We start from the raw sequence: 26,493 nt of genomic DNA on the forward strand, positions 1-26,493 counted from the left end.
CTTATGAACAGAAATTAAAGAGATTAAATACTCGAGTTAAAAAGAGCATTGTGCATGTACACAATGTACATCAACTGATAAAAACGTACAGCAGACAGGAACTTTAGACCAGGTAAATACAACAGAGATTACTGTATCATAAAGCCTTAAAAGCAAACTATGTCTGAAAGGCTGCACTGTATGTTACTACTAAAGCAAAAAGAAAGTGGAGAGTAGGTTCCAAAACCCTCAGATTTTTGTCAGTAACTTAAGTAGGATCAAGATTTCCCTGGAAAGGTTTAAAATGGGATGTCCTTAAACCTGTATTTATACTGCTTGCTATTTTTATTTAAATACTTGAGCACAGATGAAGCAAGGCAATTTGATTTAGAAATTATGTTCTCTTATAAGAGAGTGAAATAAGTACTTACTGCAATTTCAGTATTTACTTCATGTTTGCTGAACTTGTAAACAATCACATACGCAGACACTCCTGCCACACAGAAAATTCGGCTTTCAGGACACCAGTACATCATCTGAATGGCAAAAGGATCCTCTTCCACAATCTCAGCTGTTGCTTTTCCTTCTCCCACTTTCTGTTTTTCAAAGACCTTTGATGTTTTTAGTTTGTACAACATCTGTAGAGTAACTGGAATATATTAAAACATATAAAAAATACTAACATGAAGCAAATCAGTCATGAAATTCCTAGTTCCCACTTTCTTCTCAGTTGTAGCATAACAAGGAATCTTAGGAAAGCCTAAGAGGAGAAGATGTGTATTATACAATACAGATACTATTCTGGTACATATTACTGGTAGGATATGTATTTAATACTTCCCAAAAGGGTATTTGTCTGTGAAATACTTCTTAGTACTTTCTGGGGAAGGATGTCAAAGGTGTAAATCATGGTGTTCATAATTAGGCTTATACTCAGTGTTACAGAGAGATCTGATAATATTGACACTTTCCTAAAGAGATGTGAAACTAAGATTTCATTTGTCTGAGGTTATGGTCTTGATAGTATGTAAAGACTGTATGGCAATTAAAGAGAAAACATTAGGAAAGCATTCTGGTGGCGTGGTCAACACAAAATCCTTCTGAATTAATGGGAGTTCAAAAACATTTTGAATTTATTGACTAATAAGTAGATCTGTATTTATACCTGTATATAAAATCCTAATATCCAGAAACTTTCGTCAAGATTAGAACTCCAGTGCAGCAAACTCCAGAGGTAAAGGAGGGATGACAATTCACCCCATTATGTTTTACATTCTTCCCTGTTTTTACTACTTTTACATTAGTTTATCAGTGGTATTAGTAACTGCATAAGGTCAGAAAAAGTCAGTCAAGCCCAGCACCTAGAAAGGTGTGCATATGCACAAAGGCAAAGCTGCTTGCTAGGTCAATGGAATTGTGGTAGCTCTGCCTGGCCAGCTTGTGTAACAAAAGCATCAAGAAGATGAAAGGACAGTGTTTTGGTTATGTAACCAGATGATGAACACAGCAAAACCACATTTTTGTTTTGCAGTGCAGATATATGCCAGGAGGTTTATCATACACAATTTTTAATGTTCTAAAAAGTTTTAGTACATAAAGCACTTCAGAATTTTCACAAATTGCAGCGAATGCTTCTGTAATAAATACATAATTCTTCCTGCCCTAGTGGCAATGAAAGGGGATTCAGGTTGCCCTTAGTGCCAGTATCAAATCTAGAGTGGCACTTCAAATCAGGCATCATGAGTCCATGCACACTAGGACTGGAAGAATTATAGAATCATAGGGCAGAGTACAAGACAAGTCTTCCATGCTTCTCTGAATTACTGGGTACCATCTGTACCTAGTGCCTTCTGTGCCTTCTCTAAGGGCAAATAAGAAACAGCAATGGCTTTTGAATTAAGATACATTCAGAAAACAGCTCCAGTGGCTTAGCAATTCTCTGTCTGCCACAAATCTGTGCTTTCAGATACAAGATGACACAATTAAAATATGTCTAAAAGCAAAGTATTTTGTGCCTTCAAATACCAGTAGGATATTATGTTTGCTGGGAAATCTCAAATGAACTTAGAACTCCATTAAAAAGGTTAACACCTTGTAAATAATATAAACAATAGAACTTTGTAATAATCAAAACCTTGTAAGTACGAAGTACCAAGTATGGCATAAGAAACACAGTACATGCCCTGAAAAGCAGGACTAGGACCAGGACATCAGACATGTACTGAAAATACCATTATTGTTGAAGAGATTGTGAATATTCATGATCATCTCATCATTATCAAGCTTTTAATGTTAAGAAAAATTCCTATTGCAGCATGTATATATTGATTAGGGGGTTATGGTTATATTCCCTATGAGAGGTATTTTTCTTTTCCCATTTCTGCCAGAATTCTAGAAGGAATAACTAGCACACTGCTTCCTGTGCAGTACATACACTAAATGCCTTGTGGTCTTCCAACAGTCTGTATTGTTTCACCCTAACTTTAGTGCCCGTATTTGCAGATTCTTGTTAAAAACAAAATATTCACAAGACAAAGTCTAATGTCTCACTCTACTTCTCTAAATAAAACTAATTATCCTACTTTTGTTCATATTAAAGCTCTCACAGACTTCTTTCTTTGCAGATAAACTGTTGACCTCATTTGATTATGGGTTTTTTGGTGTTCACCATAACTTGAAGTTACTGGAAGACGTAAACTCTGAGTGGCATGCGTCTGTTTTTCCACAGTTTCCAAACAGACAAATTCCATAATAAAAAACCAACCCATGGTCATGTTCAGTTGCTGTTCCTATTTAATATATCTTTGTGAAATGAGGCTTTGGAAATCCTCATTTTTACCTTGTCCATCCTGTGTAAAAATATTTGGTATTAGGCAAAAAGGGAAGTACCTGACAAAGTCAGGTTTAGCTGACATTAAAAACTTGTCAACATCCCCCATGTTTGGCTGGAAATGGTAGGACTATTAATAATTATAATTCTGTGGCACCATGTGGAACTAGCAGGTAGTTTAAGTATGCCATACTCTATGATCTTGGCACCCATTACAGACTGGTTATTAGGATCATATTAAATCTCTCTCTGCCTAACATTTCACCCAAAATTTTCTTTCACACTCTCTTTTCTTTAAGAGGCTGATACCCCATAAAAGAGTGATATTAATCCCTGTACCACCGAAGAGACAAGAATACAAGGCAGCTCTAAAGGAACTTTGGGGAAGCACTGTCACATTATTTGAAGCAGAATATTTTAAATTTCAATAAAAGTGTATGGGCATTTTAATAAATATATTTTACTAATAAATACTATATGTATTTTCTGTAGGGGAAAATGCTATGTGCTGATATGTGCAGTTACAGCTAGATTGTATGAACAAGTATATTCTGAAGCTTTTTCCTGCTAGGATGAATGGTAATGCTTCCCAGTTATTTCCTGGGATTTGAGACTGGACAAGAAAAGATTCACCCTCACCAGATTAAACATGTATTGAAGTGTATAAATGTATTTCATATTTTCAATATTTTATTTTTACTTAGCTATAAAGAAGACTTTGTTGTACTCAGTATAGAAGTGACATGAGAATTGGAGCTGAATGTTAGATCTAATTGAGCCTTCTCTTCTAGACACACAAGAAGAATGTGTCCTAAGGTTTTTTTACCAACACTTCATCTTTCATAGGTTTTGGTATGTTGGATTTTGAGTTATTCGTCACCCATTTCTGCCTAATATAGCTCATTACCAGCATTTTTTCCCTTAACTTAATAAAGATTTTCTTAATTTCACTCCTTTTTCTTAATTATATCAGCCCCAGTATTACTACTCAACCTGTTAAGTATCCTGTTTTATATATAAATGTGTGTTTGTGTGATTTGTCAGCATTATATAAAAGTGAACTTTAGAAACTTACTGGCAGAAGCATCCCAAAATTTTACTGATCCATCTGCATGGCTTAAAAAATATAAAAATTAAATGTGTTAAAACAAAATGCAATTCTAAAACATCATCTACTTTCAGTGACTAATAAATATAGCAGAAAAAACTCATTTTGCTCATGTAACTCTCTTTAACTTACTGACAATATATTAAAGACATACATACAACCATAAGAAAATATTTTGTTATGAATTTCATTTGGTTAATAAAATATTTTTATGCATTTCCTGCAGAGAACTAAGCCCCCAGTGAATTTCAAGATTACAACAAGAAGAAATCACTTCCCATAGTAATAATGAGTTTAAGTCACAGCACTTTTGGTTTTGCAGCGGGCCAGCATCAAGCCTATGCACTCTAAAAATGCCATGTACAGTGAATTTTGGAAGGACAGAGGGTAACTTTATTTTGCTTGATACTTTACAACTGTGTTCTTTTTATTAACATTAAACCCCTCAAGTAAAGCTGGAGAAAGGAGACACTTGTGTTTACAACGAGAATGATCCCTTCATCACCTTCTTGCACTACTGCACACATCATAACCTTATTTTTATGAACAGGTTTTTAGTATCATTGATAGTAACAACTTATCAAATATATGACTGAGACCAGAGGAAAACCGATCATGCATCTTAGTTGAATGCCTTCTGTTTCACAGTATGGCCCTTGGGAATCCATCAGGCACTGCTCATGGGGCTCCTACTGCCATCTGAGCCTTTCTAGGCCTTTTTGCTCTGTTTCTTCACCCACAAGGTGAAATTCATCCCAGTGCACCACACCCTCACTAATGCTGGGTATTAAAATGAATTCCCAAACTGTCCCCATATACGAAGTCCCCAGAAGGCCAAGGGACAACAGGTATAGAAGACCAGCTGCTCCCCTTTTTTAAGCTATTCTCCATGACCTTCAAGGCCAATATATTCTCTTGCAATACATTTTTCTTTCCCAAGACTTCACCTTCACAAGTGCTGCTGTCTAACAGTGGGGCCTCAAATGGCAATTCTTAATGGTAGCTCATCCCTGGGTACCAAGGTTCTGTTTTCTACAGGAAAAGAGAATTTCTATGGTGACACTGCTCAAATGAAGAGCCAGGATATGCACACACTGTGAAGTCTCAACTCTTGTCTATAGCTAACCCACAACCAAAAGGAGTAGATGCAAATACTTTAGAAGTACCAATCCCCAGTCTCATTCTCACCCTGTAATAATGATTTCAGGATATGTCTGAGCTCCAAGGTTCCATGCTCCACCACTGATGGGCCACTCCTAAACAAAAAAAAGTACAGAGATCACAACTTATTCTGATGAACCTTGTTTGGTTCATTTTTAAATTCAGGAGTAGACATCATCTTCCCCCAGAAAGCAATACAACTTGTAAAAGAACAAAAATATGTGTAATTCAAGGCTTTTACAGTTTATTAACATTTTCGTGTCATCAATTCAGGCGTTGGAAACTTAGTAACACTTTTATATTATCACTTAATGTTTTATGCTATTAAAATATTTCCCCCCAGCTAACAGTCAACAGTCTAAAACAGGAATGAGAGGGAGAAGTAATAAACAATTCTTCTGGTCTTTGGAGATGGCTTGTCTCTTGGAGTTTCTATACAACACTGAATAGACCGAGAATTTATCTTGAATACAAAGACCACTGAAGAAGCTGGCCCAGAAACAAGAATCAGAGCATGATGCCATGAGATAACTTTTACAGAACATATGAGATCATCATCTCTTCCTTGCCTTTTGTTTACTGATGGCAAAACTCCCATTCTCTTGGTCTAGGCTGGTTGAGCAGAATGCTGTCCTGTGCCTAAAGCCCTGGCATGTATGGATACAGGATGTAGAGGGTGACATATGTGCAGAGTGGGTCAGGATGCGCGCAGAGTATGAGTGGCTGGAAAAAACTGGGAGCACCGACTTGTTTGTGTGGATACATGGAGTGGCTGCTTGTGGGTACAGAAATGGCTGGCTGGCATATGAGTGACTACCTGCCTTCAGAGTGTTTATTTGTATGTGCACAAATAAAGCAAGGAGACAATAGAGGATGCAGGGAATACAGGTAGGTGTGGCAAAGTGTATGAGGTAAGGGTAGATTTAAATAAGAGAAATAAAATATTTTCTGAAGCACTTTTCCAAACCAAGATCCAAAAGAAGTAGAGAGGATTCAGTTTCTGAGTCAATGGAAAACAAGCCAGCTCCAAGGAGAGTACTTCTGTTGATTTGAATGGAAAACTGATGATGTCTGACTTGTTTACCCAGTACTTTTTTCTACTTTATTTATTAAAATATATTAGTTCTAGCCAAAACATAAACAAGTTTAAAGCTTGACATTTATAAATTAATTGCATTTCTTCTTCTACTTTCTGCAGCTTTTCCTATTTCTAAAACATTATGATAAGACTTTGGTAGCTCAGAGAAATAGTTATTAATATCCCTATTTAATAACAAATCTCACAGACATGCTGTCAACTCTTACTGAACATCTTCTGCTTTGTCTTTCAGTTATAATGCTTTCACTTTTTTCTTTGATAGAGAGAACCTATCCATACAAATTTGAATTGTACACTGATGGCTCCCTTTAACCCAATCTGATCTGGAATAACTCCAGCATCTTAATGATTAAGTTCTGTATAATGGCAATTAAAGGTTCTGCTTAAGTGGTCATGTTTCTGAGGGACAAATACTGGACTGTAATCAGGCTGCTAAGTTGCTGGTTGGACTAACCTTAAAGTGATTATTAAAGAAGTAAAACAAAAATAATTTGGTAAGATGTCACAAAAACATAGGTTATACATCTACTTTCTTTGCTTAAAAAAAGAGTATTGGTTTTGTTTACCTTATTACTGTATCCTTGCTTTTTATGTTTTGCTCCTACAGAATAGAGTACAGGGATCAAATCTGGAGGACAGTCCGCAAAATATTCTGTGCAGGTAACAGGTGACTCATGAATGTCAATAGGATATGGATTTTCAAAGATTGGAAAACTAGTTAAGGAAGACAATTTATTAGAAGCACTGTGACACGCTGAGCCATAGAATAAAACATATTCTTATATTAAAGTATATAGCAGAATCTAAGTAAAATCACTACTAATTACATGTATTTTCCCTTATTTATTGAAACTTATGTATTGTCTTTTAGTATCAGTAATAATGTATAGTTACCCAAATAAAGACATAAAAATTCCACTGCTTGGACAAGAATCCTCTTGTTACACATACAGTCCCTAAGGCTAATAGGGCTACCTGTATGAATGAATAAGAGCTAATTTTTTTCTAACATCTCAAAATCTTATTTATACAGAAGTGACACATTTTCTAGAAGTTTCAGGTTCATGGATATGATATATACTATGAACTCCAAACTACTTTTACAACTGTGGATTTTATATTCAACATCCTAGCTGATTGGGTTGGTAGACTACTGATTATACAATGAAAAATTGCAATAACAGATGAGTAGATCTCAGTTTAATTCTCACTTCCATCAGTTTGAACAGCCTGAAAAGGAGGAAAACCTCACTTTGGCACATTACACAAAGTTATTCACAACTGAAAAATATAGAAAATTTGGTTCTGATTTCAGTCATGTCCATTTTACACTGGCAAGATCATCTGAATTATTCTTTAAAGTAAGTGAGATCTGAATATGATTCACTTAACATTTTTCAATATATTGACAGCCAAATCTGTTCCTAGTTAACCAGTGTGAATGGGGATGTACATTACTGGTAGTGTTGGAGGCAGAACAAAATAAATAAGAACTGAATTATGCTTTACTTTGATAGGAACATGGATTCTGATATGGAAGAACTATTTTTCATTTAAACCAGCAACTGGATCATGAAGTAATTCTGTATATCCAGATAAAACAATGCCATTATTTATTAAGATACTGAAACTAGACATGCATAAAAGTAGCTGTTGAATCTTATTTCCAAAACACGTACGTGTTCAAGTATTATTTAACTCTGGTGTTGAATGAATGTTTGAGGGCTGTGCTGAAGGAACTGAAGATGTAGATTTATCCCAAAGTTTAAGAACAAATATTATCCTAAGTTCCTGTTCATTAGGTGAACTTAGCTCTTAAGGTGGAAGTACATATTTAGCAAGAGTTATTTCCAAGAGTGAATGATTTTGGATAGTAAAATGATATTGCACGATAACATTTGGAATTTTATGATAATTTACTAGACAGTTAAATACACAAATAGCTTCATACAAAATTTTATACTTACTTGCTTTGTGTCAGGTCAACGACAATGAGATCTTTTTCCAAAAGCACAACTACAGCATAGGGTTCTTGAAATTCTGTAAGCAAGGAATCAAGTATAAAAGACATGGAGTTCTCCTATAAGCCATTTTAAGCAAGCAAGTAATATTTATGTCCTTTTAACTTTCGCAGTATATTAAAGCTTTGAGGTATAAACTCCTGACATGCACAAACCAGACATAGCTGGAAACCAGGGCCAGAAAGGAAGTAAGAAATTACTTTTGGATAGTAGTGTTGACAAATACACAAAGCAGAAGAAGAATTGGAATATTATAGCCTGCCAGCATGATGCTATGATGAAAGTAAAGAAATAGGATATGAATAAGTTGTGTGTATCATTGCATTGCTGAATCCCATCATTAAACAGAAAAAGTATTTTTGCTGTCCAGAAGTAATACTTCTACTGTGAACAACTGCTCTTCAGAAACAGACTGTGCAGGACACTTCATGACACACAAGGCCCCCATTTCTGAGGTGATTCAAGGGGAATATTTCCAAGGAATCCTGTAAGTCTGCTGTGTTCAATTCAGATACTAACACACCATTTCCTCCCGCACTCTTTAGGAGATTATATGGTTTGGTTTTTTATACAGTTCTCTTATTTATCAAAACTAAAGAACTAAAATGACAAATAAATGCTTCCCTTGATGCATAGAGTATATTAGTTTACATAGGATAAGTTATTAAAAAAAAAATAAAAATGTGAAATTATGAATTTCTTTTCAACAGCTGCAAATCATTCCAGCACATGCAAGCTCAGAATAAACTGTTCAAATGGGCAATGCCAAAAGGACGAGTAAATGAGAGCAACTGATTCATCTTCCCTTCAGTCCTGCTATGAATGCACAATATTTGCTGCCTGTTTTTAAACAAGGCTATGAATAACACAGGTTAAACCAAAATGTTTAAATATTAGTCTGTGAGCAGGGGAAGGTGCTACAAATCCTTAGTACTGGGAAGTATATGACACAGCTAAATGAAGGCCCAATCCAACTCTGATTACAGAAAATTAAATTTATTTGTGACACTGAAACACATATGCACTTTACTAGCAGTTTTCAATATGTACTTGATTTAGCTACGTATATAAGAATTATTTTACTTTTCTGCTTGAGGGCTTAAAATGCTACATTTAGTTCCTTTTTGACTTACAGCTTTTCTTAATTTACACCCTGGAACTTTCTGACAACATATTTCAGAACTTGGCAGCCCCACAATATGCAGCAAACATTTTTAACAGTTCATTTCATGCTGAAGTGTACGAACTTTTTTGCAGGTAAGTGACAGTTTAATTTCAATAACTTAGCAAGCTGTAAATGATGAAAAATTTCAGAAATATAAGCACCTATCTTTGATTAATAGCAATGTTTTCTCACACTAGCCCACGGGTTTCAATCCTGTAAGTGGAGATTTATGCATGCTTTATTGTCCACTCACTACTTCCTTCCTACACTGAGAATGCAAACAAGTTTCAGGTACTTTCAGTTATATAGTTTTCTTCAGATGAAGACAAATATGAGGATGGAAGTCCCTGGAATGGGATTAATGTATGAGGAAAGATCGCTTTGCTTATATTTTCCATAATTGTATTTTTCCCAATAAACTCACCATTTGGATATGGGGTTTCACAAAGAGTTAAAAAATCAACTATAGGATGATCCATTTCAAGAACTGTAATTGCTTTCCCATGCATGATTGTTAAACTTGGTCTTCGACAAGGCTTATCATATGACAATCCACCAGAAAATATCACAAATGGTTCACTGTATTAAAAAACCCAACATAATAATTGTAAGTCTACATAGTACATACAAGTTTACATTATAGGTTTAGAGTCTGCAAATAATAATAAATAGCTCTGTAAAAAGAATGCAGGAAAAGATTCTAAAAGGACTTAAACTCAGGAATGCAATTTTGAGTTAATTACAGAATTAAAAACAAACCTGTTTTTACAGGTCTTGTACTCTACTTTAAGAATTGGTTTACAAGATTCAGGTTTTTTTCCATCTCTTTGAACTTTTCCTAAGGAAAGAAAGAACATGAAAAATCTATCAAAACATCATGAAATTGAACTATCAAACTAAAACATATACATTGAAACAACTGTATAAGCAACAAAAAAAAGGAACTTTAAAGCTACAAAAGATAAGGAGTATCAGCTCCTATTTCCATAAAATATGCATTTGTCTAAATTAATTACATTTATTATGTCTTTGTGTTTTTACTGCCACATACATCTCAAGAACCATAGAACACACTTCAAAGACATCTATAAACCATGCAGATTTCTGAGTATGACACTTAACTAATAATGAATGAATTAGCCTAATTATATGCCTTTTTTTCTGACCACGTAATGACCAGAAACAGCTTAATTTTTCCTAAGCCGTTTTTAGCTTGACTTAAATCCTATTGCTGACAAAATATTACATGCTTTGGAGTGTAACTAGTTGAGTGATAAAATTAAATGAACCATACAACTGAAATTCATTAGTTCTTGGTTAATTATGGCTCAGTACTTCCAATCAGAGAAAAGTCACTTGTAAACTAAAAAAAAATACCCATTTTGGGTTCGTTGCTTTGGAAAGTCTGTGCTTGCTTTTGACAACAGCAAGTTGTCGTTGCTACAAGTCCTCCTGACTGGAGGACACTGTAGATGGATCCAGACTTTTCTCAAAGGTGCACAGTCATATGATGGGAGATAAAGAACACAAGCTGTGGCATGGAAAATTCTGGTTAGATATTAACAAAAAAAATTATGCCACAAGGGTCATTAAATACTGAAAGGCATTGCCCAGAGAGGTTGTGCAATTTGTTGCTGGAAGTGTTCAAGTGCTCAGTCTCCTGAGTTTGCTCATTAAATCAGGCCTGTTTTGATCTGATGGTCTGACCGGTTGACATCTGAGAGGTCCCTTCTAATGTTGTAAAATTCTATGACTAAAAATGATAAAACAGAAGAAAATGAAGAAAATGCTAAATCCTTTTGGGGCTACTTAGATCTTGACTTCCTCTTCTTCCTCTCTCTCCACCCATTCAGGTTTTTTAGTGATGTATTGATTTACAATGGTGTCAGTATTTTTTTACCTAATTTGTAGGAAGTAACTTCATATGAAGTCCCAGCCATAAAAGATATAGCCATCTCTTAATATGGCTCCTTTAAATTCTTCATTGCAGTTATTTGGGAAGCCTTGTACCATCCCCATGACAAACACCACAGTACCTTGCACAAAACGTATCAATTTGTTCTGAAAATTGCACATACAAGCCCCTATGTACAAACTATAAAAGAAAGAAATGTGAAAATCCCATAGCCTGAGGGTCTCACAGACCAGCAGTAGACTCTTAAAAGGAATTGGATAGAAGATATTAGAGTAAATTAATCAGAAGGAGGTATTTATGACACCAGTTAAAATAAAAAGTTTCATCTAAGTTACTGATTTTTACAATAATTTGCAGCTACTTTGCAGATCAAAATATTTATGCAAGAAGCAACATCTGAGCGACAATGAAAAAATGAAATAAACATACATATTAGCATTGAGAACACTGTATGGCTTCTTAGTTACACATTTTAACTATCAGAATTACCGTGTGGAATTGTGGTCTGGAACGGTCTGTTAGGGCTTTTCAGATTCCATAGGGTCAAGCTGCCATCAGAGTGACTACACATGAACTGTTTCCCTTCATGATGCCAAGCAACAGAATGAATAGCCTACAGAAGTGAAAGAAGAACTTGAGACTGGAATGGAATACAGTGTTTACACCTCTGATATTTTAATGTATGACTTCAGATTATATTATTCTAATGGTATATCAACAGCTGGATGGTTCTTGTTTGTCTAAAGTCCACTACCATCACTTTTTAGAAACGTATGGCTGTAATCCACATTTCATCATAAAGGCTAATGTAACACAATAATGTAGGAAAGCCTGTACTGAATCAGGCTGAAATTGAAGGAAAAGGGTATTAAGGTAAAAGTGTAAGAACAAGGGACATACAATGCAGTTGTAATATGTCTGATAGCTCTCCTTAGAAGCATTTAATCTGGCAAATTTACACAGAAGGAATTTTGTGTAAAAATCTTTACAGGTAACATACAACGCGCAGAGTCCTCCCCAGAGGAAGTAATACACCGCTCTTGGATTATTTCCACACATACTCTCACATACTAAAGTTGCAGAGCAAGTCCACAGAAATCTGAGATGTTTCATGTCAAAACCAAAACACTAAAGATTAATCCAGGACCATTTCACTGATAGAGAAAATTACCAAAACAATGATGTAAGATAGTTTTGGAACAGGTAGTGCATCAGAGAAGGGGAGTATCACACTCCTTTATGCACACTACACGAGGAATGTTACGTACATGATTCTCAGTATTTTGTGCATAATTAGTGGAACTGACTGAAAATATCCACAGTTACATCAAACTATCTGAAAGGATAACGGTGTAAATCCTTCAATTTCCCTGATATGTGCTGGAAACTAACAAAAGCCATATTCTGACAAAACATTCATTGCATACCAGTTTCTCACACACTCTCCTCAGAAGCACAAAGTCACAGAATTCTCCCTTGAATCCATATCCTTTCCAAAAATGTTCACTGCTAAATAGCAAAAAACCACAATATAATTTTATGTAAATGTAAATAAAAGAGATCTATTTTTGAATGCAGCTTAATAAATTTACTTTTTTTTTTCAACCCAGGAAATGCTAAGGCCTTGCATGCACTTACAGTTGCATATAGCCCGATTTTATTCAAATGACTTAAAATCATGCCCGGGTATTCATAACTCAGCATTGCAGCTGTTCATATCAATTTTGCTTAAGTGCTACTGGTCACTATTTAAAACTCCCTGTTGGTTTTCCTCTTTTAATAATTATATTGATTGTTATGGTTGGTTACAGCTCATAGTCTGGAGACAGTATCAGAAGCAATCAACAAAAGGGCTGTGACCCTTTACCAAAGCTTTACTCAGCTCCTGGGGCTGGACAGCAGAGTCACAATGAGTCTTTGCATTAAGATGACCTAGATATTTTAACAGGAATCTGACATGCCTTGTATACGAATGCTTGATTAACACACTAGTAAAGAAGTTGTGCCAAAAAGGAGCTGAAAAATTTGAACTCTAGGTATTTATTTTTTTGTGACATATCACTCAAACTTCTACCTTCCAGAGAGGGGGGTGGTACACAATTCCTCTTGAATAAGCAGCAGAAACCAAACTCTAACGGAAGTAACAAAAGACAACACAGAAAGATGGTTCATGCAGAGTCCAATGTTGTCCCTCAGGTAGAAGAACCTTAGCTCTGTGGGGAGCGCTGCTTCAGTTACACTGAAGGCACGTCTATCCTCATGCAAATTAATTCTGACATGAGCTCATTCATGCTTGCTATCATGCCAAATTTCAATCTGGTTTTGACGTGTTATCACACTTAGAAACATTTCACATGGTTACAGTCACTGACTGTGTCTGAGCAGGAGCTAGTAACTAGCTAAGAACTGTACTGAGCTGCTTGTTAAACTGCCCCTCTCAGCAACCAGGTGCCACCTGCCAGTGTAAACCTCCCATGGAGCGGAGCTGAGGTGGGACGGTCCTGTCACAGACAGGTGGCAAAGCAGCAACTCACACTGACCTGTTAGACTTTGCCCCAAAATGGGCAAGAGAACCAGAAACTCTTTTGGAGGTCTCAGCTGTGAGTCACGAGTAATTCTGAAAGATGGTCCTGAACAAATCCCGAATTGTCTCTCTGCTAAAACATGTCTAGCATTCTGATCCACTTCTTTAGCATCCACACACAAAAGGAGCAGTTATTTGCTTAGAACAGGAGTTCATCATGGTGGGTGACTCATGTGAATGTTCGCACAGTGTATGCACGTACAGCATCTCACTCCAGATTGGGTGTTTCTCCTTCTGCAATACCCACGGTGGTTGCATACACATTCCATCTTCTCTCATACTCAGCATGTACTAAAATTAAGCATGCCTAACACCATTTCAGTTCCCTCCCAACCACAAACCTTCTCCACTGAGGGTCTTCAGTACCCCTTTTAATCATATTTTGAACGAGAACAATGCTTGTCCCATCTTACTGTTTGAATGCTAAAACCCCTTTGTGTTCGTAGTACTGCAGGACCATTACAGCAAGCACCATGTCCAATTTGATACTTCCATAGTGGCACGGTGCTAGACAAAGGTATGGAGAAGCCATTTGGCAAATGCCTCTGAGAACTCTGCAGCTTCATTTTGGAGATGTGTTGCAATGAAAGATGATTACTGCTTCAGACAGCTCTGAATGTGGGTTGACACAAATTTCCAAAGCCTGCACATCAAGATGGCTGTTTTTTTGGGTCTGCCAACTATCAACAACTTGAGAACCATCTGAAAGATCTGTCTTGTTTGTGTGCTGTCTTCTTATACCCTTGATAGAAATAAACTTTTGAAGAAAATTATAAAAAGGAATTAAAGCCAATTATAAAGGCTTTTATAAATTATAAAGGATATTACAGAGGCCATTGTGTAGGAGCATTGATTGGAAGGGCCTCAATAGCTCATACATATCACCATTGAGGAGATGAAAATCATAATGATAGCAAGAAAAGTGAGGGTGAATTAAGTTTATTCAGAACTCATGCAAAGAGGCACTTGAGTATTTAATGAAGATACAGAACACTTATTTAATGAAGATACAGAACACATAAACACTTAGTTTATCTGAGACTTCACAGATACCCTGCAACTGGTATTGTTCTGGCTCAGTGCCACAACAATACTGAGGGATTGGTCAGACATCGTGGGGCACACAGGCCTTATATCAGTCCAGATAACATAGTGAAGGGGAGCAGGAACAATGATTTCTGGACTGTGATCTTTGGTGGCCAATCCGTAAGATGAGATTTAGGCTTGATAATTTGGGTTGCTGCTAAATACCAAGTGGCACATGCCAAACTAATAATTTGTGACTCACAAAACCTATGTAACTCAGGATTTAAAAAGGAACCCCTTTTAGTGGCTCCCTAAGGGTAGTGGCTTCCCTAAGGGAATCCTAGCAGGTCTGGAACATTATGAATATGGAGCCTGAATGTCTGAAATAAAGTAAAATGGCTAGTCACACAATCCTTTTAAAAACAAAATAAGAATCTTGCAACTATTTCAGTAAATAAGAAGCTAGCACCAGTTGCACAAAGTGGAGTAATGACACAGCAAATAACCACTGAGGAGGAAAGCATGGGACTGATTAAAAGGCAAAAAATAGTTCCTGAAAACAGTACTGAAAAATGTGGAACAACAAATTGTATGAGAAATTTTCAACACCCACCCATTCTCTCTCAAAATGAAAAAGAAAAAAAGGAACCAGTATTAAGAAGATCCTTCTTTATGCAATCTCATCCTGAGTACAAGAGAGGACAGTGGGTGAACAGACATCCCCACCCCCACCCTTCCCGAGGAGACCTGTAAAAGGAAAAAGTTGTTCAGCCTTAAGTAATAGAACAGGTGCAATTTCACAAGTGTTTGCACAAGCAGACTGTCACTGAGAGACAACTGAGTGGCCATGTCTCGAGGCTTAAGTGCTGGCCTGTTCAAACTCTGTCCTTTGAAACATTTGCTGTGTTGATGCTCAGAAACTAAACCTTGAAGCTCAGAGTAGTTTTAATGTGTCTCTGACAGCAGGTCTGAAAGAGTGCAGGATTCATATGTATTCAGATTGCTTTTTAGAGGGGAAATAAATGTGCATACACTCCTTATACATAGCAAGGTGACAAGATGAAGAAGGAAAGAGAACTACAGGAAACCAATTACTGCCTGGATCACCTGAAAGAAAATGTCCTTTTCTACCTTCAACTGTAGTTGTATTCACATTCATCCATGGTGAACTTTAGAGGACTGGAAGAACAAAGAATATTTTTCCCTAGGGCTAGTGCTAAAACCGTAACAGCTAAGAATATATCTATTTTTCAAGCAGCTTGATTATTGATACAAGAACTGCATCTGGGGTTAATACAAGCTGCTTACAAATGACAAGAGACAATTGTGTGATAACTATAACAATATAATTTTGAAAACTGTTTAATCAGATCTTAAGTACTAGGTAGTATCAACAGCTGTACAAGGTAATTAGTCTTCCATTATAATGAATGTTCTAGAAATAGCTGGTGAAGATTATTATATAATTCCTTCTGCAGCTATATCTCAGGTCAGCTCCTTGCTAAACTCTGTTCAACTGAGGATCCCCACAGAGAAGTTGATGAACTTGTCAAAACCAAGCAGAAGTCATTCTGTGTCACAGTACACTCATGAGAGCCTAGTGCATCAGAGCTAGGGATTCCAGACTTTGATTTCTATTGTCAGTAATTTGCTCAAAAGCATAGCACAAACAGTACTTCCAGAACCAGCAATGCCTTTAGATAAACATCCCTCTGCTTGGTTAAGACATATGGCAAACTGCTGAATAATGGCTTTCCTGAATTAATGGAAATTGCTTACCTCATCATAATAAGCTCTCAGATCAGCTCTTTTAGATCGCAAGTCCCAGAACACGATAGTCCCATTTTCATAGCCTATCAACAGCTGGAGGAGGGAAAAAACCCACAATTACATTTTCTGATTCAAAAGGTACATATCAATATAGAATAATATAAAAAGAAATACCAAAGTGATGTGCAAGATCGTAATTTGCCCTACACATAATACCCTGCTTTCAAATTATCTTTTAGTATAAATTACTTCACATTATTGACAATTTAAGATCTGATACGGGGGAAAAAAAGGGCTTTATACAGCCTTTTTTCCCCTGCGTGATTATGCACCTGGACAGTCTTCTCAACTGTGTATCTACTGAAAACCAAAGATTGTAGCACGTTGCTACCAGCTCTTACCTTCCCTGCCCCTTGTTGGAGAAAAACATATTTGACACCGAAGAGACCACTTAAATAACTTCAAACTAAGAGAGTCACCAGATTAAACTCATTCAGATACTTCTATTCCTTTAATTTATGCTTGCTATTCCTTTAAAACATTCTGAAGAACTCCTCCTGCAGAGAATAAATTGCTTGTTTTCCTAATAATTAAAAATAAATTAATTGATATGCCTTTTTTTACTTCTTCTAGAACTGGGATGTCGTATCATCATGCACACCAGAGAAATACCAGCAAACATTTCTGAACAGATGAAAGAGAAGAAAAACAATGCTCAGGAGAAAAATAAGAATGAAAACAATCATTTCTCCTTGTCTCCATTGAAAAGAAGTGAAATATTGATCTGGCACTGTAGAGTTACTCTTCATTTGAACACAATTAATTTCAGATCTTATGGACAACATGATGTCTAGCCTATTTAGGTGTCCTGGAAACTGTTTCCCATAGAATCTGTCTTCTTAAGAATCTGTTCTGGATATGAAGACTGGAAGTGGCTAAACTGGCAGACTCTCACATTTCTGAGATAGAATATTTTGTACAACTGGCAATGATAATTGCAGTTGTTCATCATCTATAAACAGATATATCACAGAACACAGGCAAGAATTTACAGTTTCTATATAAAGAATTTGTGCAGAAGAATGGCAAGATTATCTCTTAGTTGGAGAAACCTTAACAGCATCTTTGCTATCACTCACTTCAGCTTGTACGAGTCCTAAAAATGAAATTTGGCTGGGCTGCTAAACAAAACATTACTTTCTTTCCAAGTTAAGCATAACTGATACATCAACAGTGCTACAAAAGAGCCTGGGAATACTCTCAGTTCTACCGGATATGATTCTTTTTATTGCCAGGAGAACATTCCTTATGTGGAATCTATTAGCTAATCTGGAAATGATTTATAGTTAATATATTTAATACCTGAATAGGAACAATAACTGATTATGCTCCTGAAGGATTATTCTGCTGAAAAAAATTCAAACTGTCCTGGAGAAATTCCAGAATACTTAGCATTTTTGCTCTGGATGGCTCCATATGGGATTTTGTGGTAGAGTCAGAAAGCATGGAGTTAACTGGATAGCACTTGTGTCAGGATGCCATATGGTATTCTGGGATAATAAGTTGCCATTGAGAGAACGAACAAAGGAGTGTCTTACAGCAGCTACCTTCACTGTTAGCACAGTGATCCTAAACAGAAGCCTTTTGTATATCCAGGAGTTAGTGCTGCTCATAGCAGTTAACCTGAGTAGGTGCAGGCCTGTGCTGGGCTGTGTTGTGCTGCACACAGGACTTGGCTTTCAGGCCTGCATTGTGCTGAACATACTCCTTGGCCACAGGAAAAACTTGGCTGCTAATTCTAAAGGACCCTGTATTCTGCTCCCACTTGGTAAAGACAAGGACAGCACCTTTGTGCCTTTGTCTTCATCTTAATGTAAGGCAGTAGGTCTGTGTGAACATCCTTCTGCTTGACAGTAGAAATGGATGGGGCTTTAAAAAAAAATCTTTTGAGGTCTCCAAAAACTAAAATGCTGGCAAGCCTCTTCACAGTGGATAATGCCGTGCCCTTATTGGAGGTTCATCCAGTGCTACACAGCTTGGGGTTCCCACCATCCTTTTTGTACTAACTCCAATAAATAATATTTTAGTAAGTTATGGAGTCTGAGTGCCCTCCTTACTGTCATCATAACAAGCACTTGCACCTGTGCATTACAGCTGGGTACCAAAGTAGTCCAGTTCAGTTTGTATCTACCAATATTCTTCTCACCTCAGCTTTTGTACAAATATATCCCGAAGAGTGAAGGAATTGAAGAGCATTTAGTATGCGACCCTGTTTCTTAATAAGCCTTTCTCCCTGGGGAAGCAGGCTGGTCTTTTGATTTTTATCACTCTCTTTTGCAAAGATATCACACTCCAGGTAATTGTTAAAAGGTTTAATACCTTTTATCAGAGGCTGCATTTCACCTGATCTATTGCTGAAATGCTTAATGCACAACTGCACTAAAGATTTGCAAGTTACAAAGTGTTGTGATTTCAGGGAAGAAATTGAAAGGCAAAGAGATTTCCTGCATAGCCAGGAATCTCTCTTTTCGTTCAGACAGTAGTCATGCTGCTTTATTACTAATACTGTGGTATACCACTAAAGTCACAATTCCAACTGGGTGAATAGGTTTAGTCTCATTGCCAGGACATTTATGATGCTCTGGATTCTGACCTCTCTGAACCACAGGAAACTCAAAACATTCCCACTCCTCTCAGTCATAGTGATCACTTGGGAGATCTATAAGACAAGATCTATTTCTGTAATAAAGACTAAAACATCCATAAATGCAGTTAGAGAGGAAAACATAGCCAAAGAAAAGCAGTATCTGTAAAAAGAGTCCAGGATGGAAAAAACTCCAAAGATTTCTCTTCAGCTTGTATTTCATGGCACCTCATTTAGTTACTCATGCTTAATTAGGTTACATAAAAAGCAGAACACTGGATAGAATTTGGAGAGAGAAGTCCTGGCAAGATCTTCCTTGTCTAGTGGAGTTGCTTCACATTTTGACTTAAATCTTTCTGCATGAAATGCTTTTGATGATGGCGGGAAATTTCTTTTTTACAATCAACTAATTACATCCTGGTACATGCCAGCAAGCCCCTTCCTTGTCCTGGTAACACAAAACAGCCGGATAAAAAATCCCAGACAAACAAGCCTGCCAAATGCACACTGTATTTAGGTATTATTAGATCTCAGAACTCAGAGATAGGAAGTTTAGCCCACCAGCTAATAGTTAATAACATTAAACCTTTGCCTATTAAGCTTTCTCCATTTGCTGGGAAACTGCAGATCGTTGCAGTTAATGTCTGCTCCTTTGACAGCAAGAAAAATCATGTTTGCTACAGATCTGCCACGTATAAATATCTGGGCACTTCAGTCTGTCCCTAATGTACACTTATTAATTGATTTGGCAGGTTATATTTCATGAACTTAATCACTTGGTCGCCAAATTGTTCTTCAGTGACACATTAAATGCCTACATTCTCTTTTGCTGTCTGTCTTCCAGCCACAGTTTGTTAGATTCATAAAAGAGGCTTGTCTCCAAAGCTTGCCTAGATAGTTTGCCTGGAGGCCACTCTGGAAAAGTTTTGAATGGCAGAAGTCTTCTGGAATTACATTCTCTCTTTTGGCACAAGGAACCCAATCACCAGTCAATGATATAAACTGGAACTTTTAGGAATTCAAAGGACCTTAATGAAAAAGGTGAAGCACTAACTTCCCTGGCTTTCAAAAAGAGATCTTATGAGTGTCCTAGATTTTGAAAGGTCTGACTATGTTTTAGGACTCTCAACCACTCAGTGTCCACAGCAGAAATACTTACTTACTTCAGCAAAACAGCCCCAGGTCTGTGAACAACTTTTTAATACCCCAGAGAAGAATATACCACTGAACTATTGCAAAGTACTTGTACAGAAATACTCTTGTAGAGTACAAGAACATCTGTATTTTGAGTAGTGATTATGACTAATTTGTACCTATGATTTAATTCCTGAAACATATGCAAAGAACTCTTTTATCTGCTGCCTATCATGACGTGGGCAGTCTGACTTCTGCCACCAGTACCTCTTTGTGGTCTTTGGTTAACTTGGAACTGTGGAGATAAGCAAAGTATGTAGAACTATCTTCAAACAGTTCTTTTATCGAAGAATAACTCTTCTAAATTAAATAAAAGTCTACTTATCACACCATCTTGTACTAAAATGGCCAAGAGCAAATACCAAATAACATGGGAAGAGAACAAGTACTTGTAACACTCTCACATATTCTCTGTCTTAAGTAATTTTCTCATTCAAATACAGCCATCTCCTCAACTATACATAGCTCTGTTTAACCTCATCTTTAAGAACCTTTTAGGAGAATTCAGCAAACCTCTTCAGTTACTCTCAAATTGATTTCTTTTGTATTAACTTTTCTAGTCTTCCTTGAGATCAATGCATTTTTGGCACACACAACAGAACTTGGAAAAAGTTTTATAGGTTCTACCCATTGCACATTTGAAGAAGTACTGAATTGGCTTGTTTGGAAGCTGACCTGTCAGCTTCATTTGGTGTCTTTTTAGTTTTTGTATTGAAAGGGACTATGAGTTGTTTCCATCCTCTTAATATCAACTGTGATTTTCAAACTTGGAATCACAATCAGGTCTTTTCCATAGTGAATTTTCCTGTCTCACGACGTTGTCTGTCATATAGAAAACCCTGTCCCTTCTCTGAATTTCTTTCAGCATTATATTGATTTTAGATACGGAAGGACAAGTATTATACTCAGTATTCAGCAGGCAGGTCAACAAGGCATTTCTTTAATAGCTTTGTTTTGTTCTCTGTTCTTCTCTAGATAATGCTTAACTTTGAGTTTGTTTATTGTTCACTACTGAGCATTGAGCTGATCTTTCCATTGAGCTATCAATCATCACTCAAAGCTCTTGATACCAAACAGTAATCATCAGCTCCGACCCATTGTTTTATATATAAAGTCAGAAATATTTTGCCCTACATGTATGAACTCTCACCACTTACACTGAATATACTTCAAAAGACAGTATTTAACCTGGCATTTTACTGCTGAGTTTCTCAGCCTCCTAAAGTCTAGCAAACCAGACCACATCACTACTTACTCTCTTTTCTAGGCTATTTATGACCATGTTGAACAGCAAAAGTCCCAGGAGCTGGGTTTTTTTCATTTTTTCCTCATTCTGAATAATGATTATTTCATTCTTCATTCTTTCAACTAAAGTTTAATGAGACTTAGTTGAAAAATGTAGTTTAAATTATTTCTCTACTGTCGAAATTTTTTTATTTAGAACTATGTCTTTTGATTTAATGCTTGGATCTTCTCTTACATCTGTGTGTACCTTTTACTGACATCTTCCTGTAAACACTATCAATTCTACATTCTGCCAAACTGCAAGTATTTTGTTAGCACCAATTTGTTCTTTACAACCTCAACCTATCAACAATATGAAGAACTGCAATGGGATGGTTTTAGTATAGCTTACATTTTCTACTCTTTCTCCCCCTAAAATTTCAATGCTTGCTTTTCATAGGCATCTGTCTGATTTTGCTGTTGTTGTTGGAATGCTAGTACTTCATCAGTGCCCAGATGTCTCCCATGTACCCTCTGAGCAACAAGCATTTGTATTTCCAAGTCAGTTCTCCTTTAACTCCCTTGCCTGAGTCCTTTTTGTCTTCTCTCTTTCTGCTGAAAAATATTTTTAGGTTTCTGTTTGGAGACAGTGCACGGCATTCCTGTAAAAAATCTTTACTGACAAGACCATTTTTTCTTTTAGTATCCTTTTCTCCTACATTGTGTGCCTTAGGTAGGTCATCAGCAGCTTCTGCTGTGGCCAGTAAACAAGAATGATGCCTCATCGATAAATCTTTATCCTTACCAGGTATTTTGCCATAGATAATTAAACTGCATTTCTTGATGGCTTCTTGTTTGAGGCTGAAACACTACACTTCATAATGTTTAATCACTTTATTTGATAGTATTCTAAATTGCTTGACCTATTGTGATTCTTCCAGAAACACTTAGAGATGCCATCGAAGTTGTTGGAGGGTTAGCTCACAAGTGCACCATTTGTACATAGGTCACCTTGCAATATGGCTAAGTCCAAGGACAAGTGATGCAAATGAAAATCAGCTGTAGTCACCAGTGCTTTTGTAGGTACCCATAATTTCAGCATAATATCCCCCATATCCGTATCAGAAATTGAAACTGCTGCTAGTTTGTAACAACTATTAGCTTTTACGTGAGGCACCCTGTCAAATAGATACACCATTTCTAAGATGCAGTACTGTATAAATACACACTGAAATGCAATTACTAAAGATGATCAAAACCAACGAGAGAGTTAAATAAATACCCTTTCCACACAGGCAAAATGCTCAAAAATCAATAGCAACACATAAAAAAATCCCCTTCAGTAGAACTGGATTTTTGTCAACCATATTTCATTTTTCAAAAGCTGCCATACAAATAAAGCCAACTCTGATTGTGCCTCCTGGTGGTATCAGTCACAACACTGATGCTCTGACTATATGTTTGGCTTCCAATTGTGGACAGTTCTTTGTGAACAGAGTTGAGAATAGCAAACAGCAGCAAGTTCCAAACCTGGGTTATTATCATGATAATTTTCATGTAAGAAAATATTTGCTATCTTATGAAAACTTACTATAATGCCTTCATAAGAGCACGTTTATCCAAGTACTGAAGTCATGAAATGGTTTTTAGTCAAATCCTACTTATACAAAATCAAGCTTTTTTAATCAGGAACGATTTAGATGGCTATACATTTCAAAGTACAGTATATTGTCTGTATCACAAATGTTTACTCATTAAATTTGTACAAAGATAATTAATTTTCTTAAGAACGGTAAAATAGTTAATGGCACTTGCAAACATAGAAGGAAAGTAGGTGATAAAATTAGTGACTAAGCAAAAGGAAGGAGTAGTGAGGCAAATAAAAGCTATGAAATGTTGCAAAATTTTATACCATTGGTTGTACTCACTTTTCCCTCGTCTCTTGGGCTGTCACTTAAATGTACAACTGGGCCAGGGTGAGTCTTGGTGGATCTGCAAGATAAAAATCAATTAAAATCTGAGAATGTTTTTTGTTGCACGAAGAGCTAGATACTTCAGTTTTTTAGGTGTGTTTACATGTACATCCAATGGTTTAAAAGTAATTCTAAAAAGTCCAGCTGGGGAAGGTAAAGTTATCGGTATCTTTTCATGTTCTCCTCTATTTCCTTTTTGCCATTATAGGCAAAGATTCTCTCTTCTTAATGAATGCTCCCTTAATTTTTTTTTTAATCTCACTTCTATTACAGTACTTCTGTAGTGTAACTTCTATTACAGTAGTTTTTTCCCTCTCTCATTGTTATGGCTTTTTTGCCTTTTCTATTCTCTACTCCATCTCTTTCTGACCCTCCCTCCCTACTTGTTCCATTTCAAGGCTAATTTGCCAAGGATTTACAAAGTCTTCACTTGGATTCATTTCAGATACTGATAGCATGACTCACCAAGTTCCAATGTCACTGAAGACAGGGTTTCAGTAACCTCACCTACACTGCCCTGTCAGGAAGCTTCTTAGCATTACCGCAGTGGGGTTTCAGAAATGGACCATCTTGCCTTTGTCTGATCTGTAAAGCCTTATCTCATCTTCAGACCAGCTAACACAGTTACACCCACAATGCATGTTCAGTGAGGCTCCTCAGCCACAACACCCATCCTTGTGAGCCTTTGTAAGCCTGTATAAAGATTAATAACCATTCCTTGCATCCCCTCCCTTTTTGCAATGTGTACTAACTGCATCGTATGCAACTTAGCACTGAAGTTACTAATGTCCTGCTCCTGACAGCAAATGCAAATCATAGGAAACTGATTGGACAGATGGAGATTTTTCATCTATCATCTTTTCTGACCAGACCTTCAGGCCCTGGCAGCCATACAGAGCAAGAAGACAAGCACCAGTCCACACTGAATGCCTGCACAGAGGAGGACCTTTCTTCCATCTAGGTTCTGGGGTCAGAGTACATGCCCCTTGGAGTTCAGCTTAGGATCTAGACACGCATGACCGGTCTTGGTTCACCAAAGGTCACCAGGAAAAAAAACATGGCAGGGATTGGCAGAGCCCATAAAGTGAAGAATTTATCTGGAAGCCATACATAAAGCGAGCTAGGCTCCAAGTTTTAAAACAATCTGCAAGAGAATTATAGAAACAAACCAAAACAAGGTTCTCCAGCCAAACTGCTCAAAGGATTTTCCTAAAATAATGGTCTCTTCCTTTGGCTGAACACTGCACTATAGCAAAACCAGCCTCTGTTCTACAGGTCCAACTCCAAATCAAGACTGAGAGTGGTACGCAAAAATTCCCAGGCAACTCATACATTAAAACACTGTGGGCTGATCCATAGCCTCATAGGCTCCTTCCTCCCAAAACAGTATGCTCCAACACTCTTAGAAGCATGCACACTTTTCTCTGGCCTCGATATGTTTTGTCCACATAATGTTTTAAGTATTTTAACTATTTCATCATGCACCAAAGCTGGGCCAAAGCAGAGAGGCAAAGATCTTGTCTGATATTTATTTCTGAGCTAAGGACAGTGAAAAATTACTCCAGACGTCCTGGACATGCAGCATGTTACTTTCCTACATGAGGTCTCCACGAGCAAGGTTTCTGCAAGAGTGTTTTGCAGCATATCCTATCACAGAAATGAGACCAGCAGGAAAGCAGTGGACAGACATTTTATTCAGTAACATTCAATACAGACTGCCTTTCATGGTGCCAGCAGCAAGTACCCACTTGGCCTGAGACACGGCACACAACCATTTTTACAAAGATGCAGACAGCAGGAGATCTGGCTGTCATTCCTATCCAAGCCAGCTTACCAGAGGGGACCCCTTTAGCTGAGCTTCTGTTTCTGAGTAACCTATGCTGAAAAAAAAGTATAATTTGCACAACACCAGGCCTTGGAGCAGGCGGGGTAGGTAGGCAGTGACAGGGAACTGAGGGGCAAGATGAGGTTGTTTGCAAGCAGTGCTTAGACCTACACACGTCTTGTACATCTGTCTGAGGGAGTGGATATGATAGTTTGGAACATTCTAGGCTGCTTCAAATGTTGCTCCTGATATAGGTTCACCTGTCTGAACTGGTCAGAGTGCATTGATGGAAAAAAACAGGTCTGTTTGGAGTATATGCTGCCTGTGCCATGATGGGCAAAGGAAGAAGGGTAAGAATAAGAGGAAAAAACAAGAAGAGCAGAGACAGTGTAAGAATTTTCAGTTTTCAGCCAGGTAAGAACCACAGACAGATGACAGAAGAGAGAGCAGAGGCAAGCAACCATCAGATATGACAAAGCTGGGAACAAACAAGATGGTAGCAGAAGCACATGGAGGCTGACAAAGCATAATGGTTTGGGCAGCTATCCCAGCCCATTGAACCAACCAGGATGCAGGCTGGGTTGCTTGGCCGTTCCAGTATTGGTACATGACCAGGAATATTGGCAGAATCATGACAAATGGAGGGAGAAAGGAAAAGAGCATACTGTCTTTCTAAGGTAAAGATTGATTACATTTAGTCAGCTCTTTGTCAGGAACAGTTTAGATAAATCTGTGCAATCAGTTTCTTTGTAAGACACATATGACATTGCTTACCAAAGAATGTATTGATTTGTCTTTGGGTAGAAGCAAATTCTTACAGGAGCTGTCATCTACTCTTTAGGCTAAGTATACTTTCATAGTCACACAAACTCATTGTTCCTCTGCAAATGGTATAAAAACCCTTGTCTTTTACTACCAGTCTCATTTTTATCTTATATTCCTGCAGGGGTATAGCCTCAGATTTCCATGCTAAAA

At 37.1% G+C, this 26,493-nt stretch overlaps 1 protein-coding gene across 8 annotated transcripts in view; it reads right to left on the reverse strand.

Annotated features, from left to right (window-relative positions):
* Positions 1-26,493, reverse strand: part of STXBP5L (syntaxin binding protein 5L) — a 190,453-nt gene that overhangs the window by 65,265 nt on the left and 98,695 nt on the right. For all 8 annotated transcript variants that reach the window (XM_048293886.1, XM_048293888.1, XM_048293892.1 and 5 more), the window contains exons 6-15: positions 23,649-23,712; positions 16,668-16,751; positions 11,768-11,891; positions 10,123-10,201; positions 9,788-9,942; positions 8,145-8,217; positions 6,744-6,891; positions 5,106-5,173; positions 3,885-3,925; positions 411-628 (exon numbers count right to left, since the gene is read on the reverse strand). In XM_048293886.1, coding sequence (XP_048149843.1) covers positions 411-628; positions 3,885-3,925; positions 5,106-5,173; positions 6,744-6,891; positions 8,145-8,217; positions 9,788-9,942; positions 10,123-10,201; positions 11,768-11,891; positions 16,668-16,751; positions 23,649-23,712 — 1,054 coding nt within the window. The remainder of the gene's footprint in view (positions 1-410; positions 629-3,884; positions 3,926-5,105; positions 5,174-6,743; positions 6,892-8,144; positions 8,218-9,787; positions 9,943-10,122; positions 10,202-11,767; positions 11,892-16,667; positions 16,752-23,648; positions 23,713-26,493) is intronic.

This window comes from Corvus hawaiiensis, chromosome 2, assembly GCF_020740725.1.
Source record: "Corvus hawaiiensis isolate bCorHaw1 chromosome 2, bCorHaw1.pri.cur, whole genome shotgun sequence".
Taxonomy (NCBI): Eukaryota; Metazoa; Chordata; class Aves; order Passeriformes; family Corvidae; genus Corvus; species Corvus hawaiiensis.